Raw genomic sequence first — 10908 nt, 5'->3', positions numbered from 1 at the left:
ACTGCACATTTATTTAGCCTCAGATTCAAAAGTTGTGGGACAAATCATAAAATAAATGGAGTCCGACCATACACAAAACTGACCACTAGACCGATTTTGATAAAATCTGAAACTGTTTTAGAGCTGTTTAAATGGATTTTGACACTTGGAAACGTGCACAAAACTGAAACTCCGAACTTGAATAAAGAACTCAAGACCAACATGTGAATTACAATACCTACCTATAGTAAAATTACTTAAGTAAGTACATTTTCTTTTTCTTACCTTAATTTGGAGAGGTATTTCGTTGGTTCCCTTTAAAATATTTGCCCTGCGCAAATCCATACACAAACTTGTGTAGGAGGCTTTGTCAAGACGGAAATTTTGTGTGAATAGAAGTTCCGGCATGTCTTCTATTCTCTCTAATTGCCGTCTTAGCAAAAGCCTCCTCCTGCGCCTGTCCGATATGGTGTGGTGGTGCGCGGTCCACAGCAAGTGTAATGCATGCATATTAATTAGTACTTGAGTATGTTTTTAACAAGAAGTAAGAACCATTGATCGGCAGCCACACACAATTTACAGCTGAATGCACGCCATTTTGTTCTTCAACGCGATAACACCGCCTTTTTAACAATCGTTTGTGACGAAAAAGAAAAGATACGAAAACGCTAGCGATTAGTGGCATTTGTGTGTGTTGTCTAGGACTTTCTATACAAAAAGCTAAGGGGCACTTCTTTATCGCAATAAAGAAGATGAACAGTGATATCGCTTTCGTCCAACTTGTAATTTGGCTACCAATGGTGTACACGATTACGACAAGAGACTCATGATAACGAACGCTTATGTCATTTCCATACATTTTTGGTTGACGATTCTATAACGAAGCGATCAAGAATTCATTTTGGCTAAGGCCTCAGGGGGGTGTGCCAAAATCTTTTCGTTTTCGCTTCGTTATAGAATCGCCGATGAAAATGTATGGAATTGACATAAGCGTTCGTTAATATGACGTTGACTTTCGACTCGTCTTATATCAATTCCATACATTTTGATCGACGATTCTATAAGGAAGCGAAAACGAAAAAGTTTCGGCTAAAGGGCCTGGAGGGGTGACCATAAATCACACTTATTTAGTCGTAATAAACAAGCAGTCATGACGTTTATAAATTTATTTCTAGTTGACGAAGCTCACTGTTGTCGTGGCAAATCCATAAAACATTACCTTTCCGCAGAACTGAGTATTAGTAAAATGTGGAAGCAATATATTGCCCAACAAGCAGAAGATAAAAGTTTAAAGGTGAAAAATGGGTTTTTCAGAAGAATTTTTAACATTAACGATTCGCTAGGATTCGGAAGTCCGAGAACAGACGTGCGTTCGACGTGCCTTCAACTAACTGAAAAATTAAAAGTAACAGAAGACCCAATAAAGCTTCAATCCCTCAGAGTTGAAAAGAGGGTGCATAGTCTAAAGGCAAAAGCTTTTTTTGACTTGGTGAAGGAGGATCGGCCTGATTTAAAAACTCTGACATTCGATTGCCAAAAAAATATGCCGCACAAATCAAAAAACAAGTTCGAAAACGCGAAACACTCGTAAGACCAGAGGAATATTTAGAAATAATCAGCGAATGGAGTACAGTCATCAAATGGGTATAGAATGTTAGGTGTATTTTAAAAATGTTATGCAATGTGTTTTAAAAGACGTCGGAAACTGGCACTTTCAGTTTAAAAAATGTAAAAGATTTTATATTGTTAGGTCAAAACAAGTGGGAAATGTTGTGGTTAAAGGGGATATAAATTATAGGATTAGTGAAGGAGTGTTTAAAAAAGTGACATGAAAAAATAAATTGGTCAAAGACATAAATCCTAACGTGATTTCTAAGTGTGAAATAAAGTCAAATATTCACAAAGTTAACGATGTGAAGAAGTTGCTGAATACGCATTATGGTGACAAGTGGGAACAATTGAATAAATAAATAAATAAAAATAACTTTATTAAACATGTGAAAGGGACAGAACACAGCCAGAGTTAAATAACAATAAAACAAGGAATTCAAGTAAATTGACATGACGCATACAACATTTAACAACCTACTTAAAATTAAACTCGGTTATGGCTGTGCAATGCACACACCGCATGTTTAAAAGGGTAATCCACTCAGGCATCGACCGCGGCAAGCCGTGGCGCCTGATCTTCCGTGGCCCCCTGTCAGTCTGTGATCCCACAAACGGCACTCTCTTATAACTTATAAGTATATCTTGTAACCATAACAACAAACACATACATGAAATATAAACACTGGACAAATATTTACAATGGACAGATAAAAGCGGCAATTTTCCCACGGTCTGCAACACGGGCTCGGGATAGACAATGTAATTAAGTTTTAAAACAAGTTAGTCGGCGCGGGGACGCGCTTATTGAAGGTATTAAGTTTTTACAAAACATTTTTCGACCAAAACTCTGATGCTACGAGTACATCGATTTAATATTTTACAATTTGCAAGCACCCATAATCCTATTTGAACCTTTGTCCTATTGGCCTTATATTTTGACAGTTGATAATGTTACTCTTTCTTACTAACGATGCAGTAAGTTGAGTGAAAGAGAAAGCTCATATCGGTGTATAAACGTCAAAAGCCTGTAATGTTATGTCCTACCGAGTAGAAGATAACAAAGGAGTCGGTCTGCATATTTCATGTTTTAAAAGTGCTAATAAAAGTGTTTAGTGAACGTTAAATGCAATATCTTGTTGGGTTTTGTGGTTCCTCTAAATAATATACCATAAAAACGCCAAGGAATGCCTCAAACACGTGGATTTAACATAACATACGTAAGTTTTCAACAACGGTTTTGGGCTTATCAATCGGTATTTTTGTAAGCTAAAAAGAAAATTTATAAGTTTAATAATCCCTTAATCGTGCTATATAAGGCATTAGTGATAAAAATGTCACATCAAGTAATAATTTGGCTACAAATATTGCATAGCTTTTTACGTGTACTTTAGGGATGCACCTTACTTGAAGTATATATTTATATCGATAAAAATATTGTCATGGACTAAATGTTTTTTTTTTTAGGATTTGAAAATGCTTCAAAATAGATGATGAACAGAAATATTTAGACGCAAGTTTCATGCAAGTTTTTAATCCTTACTCCCTTATGAAGGTATCACAATACTGGGATTATCATTTCAAACGTAAGTTTGAAACAATGATTTTATTGAAATAAAAAAGCTATAACTTCTGATGGTGAGATGGAGTGAGGAGGGATGGTTGAAGTGAGGAAAATCCCCCCTTATCACTACCACCCTCAGGAGACAGACCCCCCCCCGTCCCCCCGTTAAGGAGACTGTTGTCAACTGTTTTCAGTATAGTTTTCGAGGCATATTTAGCTACAGTTTATATTTTTATAATATGAATTTAAGTATTCAATACTCGTATACTCGCAGTTAAGCATTAATTGTGGATCAAGCCACATTTTTTTAAGTTATGAATGCCATTTTAAATGATCTAAAGAACATGACTGCATTCATATCTCAATTCGTAATTTTTTGTAGCATGATACACAAATGCAGTCATTAAACAGAGTCCAATAATTATAAAGCAGACAACCTTCCCCGGAAATCATATTTAAAAATTGCTAATTTCATATTTTTTCATTTAAATCTTGACATGTCCAAATTTTGTAATGTGCAAAAAAATGGAATAAATACTTTTTGAATATTGATACTAAACAATATATTTTTAGGTTAAAGAAATGCTCCTAGAGAAGAGGTCAATGTGATGATGAAGACAATTGAGAACCTATATGGAAGTTAATATAACATTTACTTCAAAAGCTGTGACTAAGAACATAATATTCAATAAAACCTTATGTTTGAATATTTTTCATTTTCATTTAATTTTTAATATGTGTGTAGTGTGTACTGTGTAATATTACTTATACAATGTGTCCTAACACCGGTGCCCGATCCTTACATGTTATGAATTATGATGTATGGCATAATTTATTGACTGAAGGATCGGACACGGGTGTTTGGACAGTGGACACATTATATTATTATCTGTCCCGTCACCAGTATCCAATGCTTTAACTTCTTTATTTCTTCGATAATACATAATAATTGTTATTTTACAGAATTGTTGTTTAATAGTAATTAAGTATAATAAAGTATTTTTGTTCTTCTGTTGTTTTTTTTTATAAAAACTGTTGATTTTATTGATTACACCCCGGACAAGCCTTCGTGGCTTATAGAGTATACATAATTATTATGTATATTTTAAACTATTTGTGTAATTATATACTTAAATATTTTATTTATATAAAAGTATTTTCATATACTTTTGAACATGCGGGTCGAATTGATAACCTCATTTTTTTGATGTTGTAAAAATCTAATAACGTGATAAAAATCTGTAACATAAAATTATGGTCGACTATTGGTCGATAGCTGTAGTCTCATTTTATATTGTTATTGATATATACGCCCATACCTACACGCACACTACGGCAATTGCACACAAGCATAAAATGTCCACGCGCTGTCAAGCTAACTATATCCTTAATCTATGCTTTGTCCACTCACCCCTTCAATTATCCGGCTGTCTGTCGACTTACAACCACTTGATCCGTAGGATCAAGTCTCTCCAATTATCACTATCAATATAGACGAAATCCGCGAATACGTCAATGTCGATATTTTACTAGTGCAGGAGACGTTCCTTAAGCCTAGTAGAAAAAGCCCCAAAACAGCTAACTATAAAATAGTAAGAAATGATAGTACTCGATCCCAATTCGGAGACACAATGATTTATTTTAAAAAATCATTACACTGTGTTTCCTTAGAACCCCCATCCCTCTAATTTAGAAACTTCTATTTGTCACATTTACCATGACAGACCATCAACCCATCATAATAGGCATGACGAAATTTTTTTTTCATGTTGGTAAGTGAAGGACCATTAAAAAATAGGAATATCGGTGAAAAAATGACATTGAGAGCTTAAAAACTCTCCAAGATATGGACCATACAAAATGTTACCTAACTGTGACGTCACGCTTAGGTAGTTTGTTCGATAGCTATGCTAAAATATTATATTGCGTTAATGAAAATGATTTCATAAGAAAAAAAAAATTATAAATTGCATAACTTATCGAATGGTATACAAAAATTAAGGCATTTTATAAAAAAAATTCGACTGGACTATCCAACTTTGAAGGCTCATAACAAAAAAAATACATAAGTTATGAAGCTGAAATTTTGGAAATACTTATATTTTATCGCTGTGTCTTTATTTTATTTAAAAAATCAGCTAATCTTTGACCTTGCCGTCATTCCTATTGTATCTGCCTATTTAGTAAAATGCCCATAACTTCTAGCGAATTAGGATCGCTATTTAACTTAGTCAACGCCGTCATCATTGCCGGCGACCGAAATTGCAAACGCTCAGAGTGGGGCAATGTCATCTCTAAAATGTATATAAACACTGCGTAAGTTATATTAGACAATATTTTTGTCCACCTAGATCTTACACCTTGTGTGCGACGCCGCAACGCTGGGTTGTGGCCTGGCCCTGTTGCATCCTTAGGGTCAATTTATACTAGCGCAGAGTATAATTATGAGATTTTAAAAAGACGCGCGCATTCTCGTGAATTCGCACGTCTGCGCGTGATCAACGCTAATAAAATCAGAAGTAATGTGTGCGTTAGGCTATGGAGTTAAGGTTGAATTTGTTATGTTCAGTTTGGTAATTCGCTTCGATGCGCTTCGACTCTGTGCTAGTATAAATTGACCCTTGACAAAAAATAATATCGGACGTACCTGCGCCTCGTCGGCGGCCCAGCGGCGGTAGGCGAGCGCGGCGCGACGCATGCGCGCGAGGTAGACGGGCGCCGCGCGGCTCGACGCCCACGCCGCGACGCCGCACGGCATGCCGCCCGTCGCCGGCTCGTCGTAGTACGTCAGCACGAACTCCGTGCCGGACTGAACACATACAAACACTTTATTAAATTACAAAAACTCAGGCATACAGTATTTTCAGAGCGAATTAACCACTCTTCAAATACCGTAGGGCCTGGGATATGATTTTAAGGGCTCCCACACATAACTGCGAATTCGCATCGCATCGCTAATATCTGCGACAAAATTCATGTTAAAAATGACCTTAAAAGTCATGTCCCAGGCATAGAAAGAATATACCAAAAACCCACCTCATCAGTCAAAGCCTTCACGACCATGTGGCTCCAGTACTCCGTCACGCGGATCGCGTGCTTCGTCTCCGGGACGTCGGGGTGGTCGCACGAGCGTGACAGGATGACAAACACGCGGTCACGTGACAACTCCAACTCCGCGTGACGGCGGATGTACACGTAGTCGCGGTTCGCGAACAGCCGCTGAAACATTGACTCCTGTCAAGCGCGGAAGCAGGAAGAGGCAGGCATAGTAATAGGCACAATAGCTATTAAAAATAGAAGAAGAAATAATGGTACATATTATAATACCATTATTTTTTCTTCTATTTAACCAGACCGCACAAACAGAGTACACGACATAATATAAAACTTGTCTAGCGAGAAATTTTGTGACAGAAAAACTCTTTGATTCTGAAAATTACATATGTTGGTCTTATGAACAGCCTTAGCTCATAAAACCAACAAATGTAATTTTAAAAATCAATTGCTACGTTATCTAGTTAATAGTTAATATTTAAATTACTCTTTATCTGTTTCAAAAGTATCTATAACCTTTTAGTGTTACAAACGCTATAATCTCTCTTTTCATACACCCACCGGCTTCAGCATTTCCCAATGGCTGCATTGGGAGGTGCTGAAGCCGGTGGGGGTATGAAACTGTCTGCCTGGTGACGGAAAACTTAAAATGTGTGGCCTCTCCATGGCCGCTCTTAAAGTTAAGGTCAAAATCGGTTAACGGCCGTTCCCGATATTTGATCTATCTCTGGTTTTGCCCTACTAGAGATAGGAATAGCTCACAATTGACGTAAAATATATGTCTCTAATGTCTAATGTGAGTTATTCCTATCTCTAGTAGGGCCAAATCAGAGATAGATCAAATATTGGGAACCGCCGTAAAGCTACAGTTGTGCTGACTTCTCGCGCCTGCTCAAGCCAGCCCGCGCCACCTTCACACTGCACGTGGCTCGAGCTGGCGCGGCGCGGCTCGTGACATTACGCACCGTGAGAAGCCAGAATTAGACTCACCGGCCACAGCACCTCCCAGTGCAGCACCGTCTGCCCGGTGACGCCCCGCGCGTCCCGCTCCACCACCGCGAGCGCCGCCACCGCGGAATCCCACACGCGGCGGTACGCGCCGTCCAGCTGCACCGCGGCGTAGTCGCTCGCCAATACCTCTGGGTACCTCCCGTACACTGGGAATAAAGATACAATGTTGTTTTATTGAACACCTTATTGTGTACATCATAGTTTCTCAACCTTATTTTGCTCACTTTGAGAATATGTTTTTTTCTAGAGCCCCCCATCTTAATTTTACCTACCATCTGTGGCGAATTTAAAACAGCTATTGCCATTTAATCCATTACTCGTCCTGCCAAAATACATGCACACGTGATAAAAATGATTACAATACCTACATTAACAAAAATTAAATCTACCCACGCCCCATCTGCGCCATCTCAATGCCCCCTAATTTTCTCTATTATCGTTAGGGGGCGTTATCGCCCACGTTGAGAAGTCATGGTGTACATGAAACACCTAATAATAATAAACATAGAAAGACAACATAAAGGAACTGCTTTTAAGAAGAAATCTCTTACAGCATAATTATTAGTCTGTTGCTGGGAGAATCCATTATAGGAGTAAAAGCATCTAATAAGCTTTCTCTGCTCTCAAAGCCAAATAATCTCATCTTCCCTTCACAAGAATGGCTTGTTATATAACACAGAGCGCCAAGTAATAGTGTTCAAAAGTGAAAAAAAACTGTGAGAATTATGCATTAAAAAATACTAGCTATTTGACCGAGCTTTGCTCGGTATTCGCTAAAACACTAATAAAATGACATTTTATATAAATTATTACTAGCTAGATCGATTTATCGCCCCCGAAACCCCCTGTATACTAAATTTCATGAAAATCGTTGGAGCCCATTCCGAGTTTCCAATTATATAAATACAAGAATTGCTCATTTAAAGATATAAGATAAGATTACCAAGCCCTTGATAGTGATTGTGAAATTTATAATACACAATATACCTTTATAAGCGTATAATCCCTTTCCAGGTTTGTACTCTTTCCTCCATATTATAACATCATCAGTTTCCATGTACGGAAACCAGCCATCAGAGGAATCTTCAGCAGGCTTTGGCTCTTTGCAGCTAGAAAGATATAAGTAATATGAATAAACAAAAAGCTTTAAACAAACTAATAATAGCATACCTATTACCTACACTCATGGGCGCCAGCAGAAATAATTTCCAAGGGGTGCAGATTTTAGTTTTCTTTCTGTTCTTTTCACTTTTGACGAACAACAGTGACTGTCTATTTACTTCAACATAAAACATTTAGTGCCGAAACATTACGAACTATCCTTGTACGGCATGGTAATAGGGTTACAAAATGCTTTTTATTTCAATAATTCCTGTTGATCCCGAGATTCCCAAGGGGTGCAAGTACACCCCCTGGCACCCATCTGCCGGCGCCCATGCCTACACTAGATATTTAAATGAATATGACGTATAAACGACTGTGTATTTACATTCCATTGAAGTGGCAGAATCTATAGAAATAATGTTTTGTGTTTCAGTTTAAGATCTTTTTATATTACAAGGTTCAAACACTTACGGATTTTGTCGCGAAGCACTTTTATTAATCCCGACGTTACGGCTACTTTACAGCAGCCGTGGTCACGGGTGGACTGTCACCCGTGACCCGTGACAAAATCCGTAAGTTTTTGAACCTTGTAATATAATGAGTAATACTCGCGTAAACCTAAGAAATCATTATTTAAGATCTTTTGTACTTAACACATTCATGCAAATAATTCTAATTTGACATACCCACAATATTGTACACCCTCTTGTTTCCTGTCAATCATGATCCTGTTTCCGCAGCACGTGCAGTACAGCGTCAGCTTGGCCAGTTGCTGTACATTATCCAGCTCCAGCAATAGCGACTGAAACGGAAAGCTGTGTTACTGGAAAGATGATATTAAACTTTATAGGGGAGCCATTTGAAGTTTGAAATCAGTTTTAAAAAAAATGTATGTAACTAAATTAAAAAATTATACATATACCTACATGGTTTTTACATTTAAAATTTATTTGTTTGGAGACTGGTTCATAATTTTTACTCATTTTCAAGATATTTCAGTTTCAATGTTGTACTACGACATTAAAAAAGGCAGCTCTATCAAATGTGGCAATTTCGATTGTTTTCTAGGTCCATAAGAATTTACTAAGTATTGTAAGTGGCAGATTCTATGATTTTCTACGCTAATTTCAACAAAGAATGCTACTTTCGATATAAGAAAATAACGATTTTTTTAGTATTATCAATATTTTTTGCTTACATTCTTAAATAAAAAAACACAAACATCCATTTATTCATTTTTATTTATAAAAATGCACATTTTTAACTTAAAGAAACATACTTAACAAGTTATTTAGCATTTGTAAGTAATAAAAAAAAATCAAAACTAAAAACATATAGACTTTCTAAAAAACAAAATTAACAAATTACTTAGCTTTTGCTATGTAAAAACAACATATCAATACTTAAAAAAATAGTCTTTCTGAAAATGTAATCAAATTACCTAATTATCGTATGAAATTAAAGTTGTGAGATCTTTTATTTTACTTATAAATATTATGATATTCTGGAAATTTAAAGAAAAATAATAATCTTACTTAATACAAATCAGACTTAATAAATTCAGACTTGTGTTAAAAAGTATCAGTAATCTTCATCACTTTCGTGAACATCTTTACTAGGAAAGGGTCGTACTGGAAATGGCATCGTACCTGGAAATAGGTAATACAGGGTAAGGGGTCATTTCCCACTAACACCCCTTTAAATGTAATACTTTTAATATTTTTTTCCTAACTAAAAAATTACTCAGAAAATGCAGTTGACCGGATTTCCCAAGCTGCTTTCTTTTTTTTTAAGATGATGTTTTCAGTTTTGATTTTAAAAGTAAAACATAATGCTTATAATTTGGTCCCGTCGTTATTTTTTAAAAATATTTTTATTATTTTCACAGATAATAAACATAAATAGGTGATTTCCAATTTTGGTGGCTTGTCGTCGACCTATACTTATTATTTAATATCTAGACCGATTTACAAAAACTTGATACTGGATTAGATTTTTATCTTTATGTACTCGTTTAATATAGTTGACTCTTGACAATATATGAATTATGTTGTACTAAGTTCTGTAGTTGAGTTTTTATGACACAGTTTAGGTCTGTCGTGGAGATTTTACCAATTTTGGTGTCATTTATGAAACGTTGTTTCTGCAAAATACCATTGATCCCTTAAGCATAAAAAATACTCCATTGACATCATTCAGCCACACGTTAACACGTTTAGGAGGTGGCTGTGGGCTGGGTCGTACCAGTTTCCAGCCAGAAATGAAAGAAAACTGGTGTACTTAAATTATCCTACTTGTGGCAATAGTATCATGTTGTTATTTTGAGTATCGGTAGAGTTTTGGTTTGTTTATAATAATATTAAGTTAATGTGCACGTTGTTTTTTGTAGATTATTTTTCTCGCAAATTCCAATTTTGGTGGGTAAAACATTATTTTTACAAAATACAAATAATTCTCAAAGCATAAAAAATACGCCATTCACTTCATTCTGTCACAAGCTAACTCGTCTAAGTGGCGGTTGTCGTACCAGTTTCACGTAAATACCTAATCTCTAATTTTGGTGGAAACAAAAATTTCCAACAAAATTA

At 36.2% G+C, this 10908-nt stretch overlaps 1 protein-coding gene across 2 annotated transcripts in view; it reads right to left on the bottom strand.

The window, feature by feature from the left end:
• The window catches only part of LOC121740379 (stAR-related lipid transfer protein 7, mitochondrial), a 73154-nt gene that overhangs the window by 59475 nt on the left and 2771 nt on the right, over positions 1-10908 (bottom strand). For both annotated transcript variants that reach the window (XM_042133061.1, XM_042133062.1), the window contains exons 2-6: positions 9007-9122; positions 8204-8325; positions 7196-7362; positions 6188-6370; positions 5799-5960 (exon numbers count right to left, since the gene is read on the bottom strand). In XM_042133061.1, the coding sequence (XP_041988995.1) occupies positions 5799-5960; positions 6188-6370; positions 7196-7362; positions 8204-8325; positions 9007-9122 (750 nt within the window). The remainder of the gene's footprint in view (positions 1-5798; positions 5961-6187; positions 6371-7195; positions 7363-8203; positions 8326-9006; positions 9123-10908) is intronic.

Source organism: Aricia agestis, chromosome 3 (assembly GCF_905147365.1).
Source record: "Aricia agestis chromosome 3, ilAriAges1.1, whole genome shotgun sequence".
NCBI classification, from domain to species: domain Eukaryota; kingdom Metazoa; phylum Arthropoda; class Insecta; order Lepidoptera; family Lycaenidae; genus Aricia; species Aricia agestis.
Note: the sequence above shows the minus strand (reverse complement) of the source record. Positions and strands in the feature narration are given on the sequence as shown.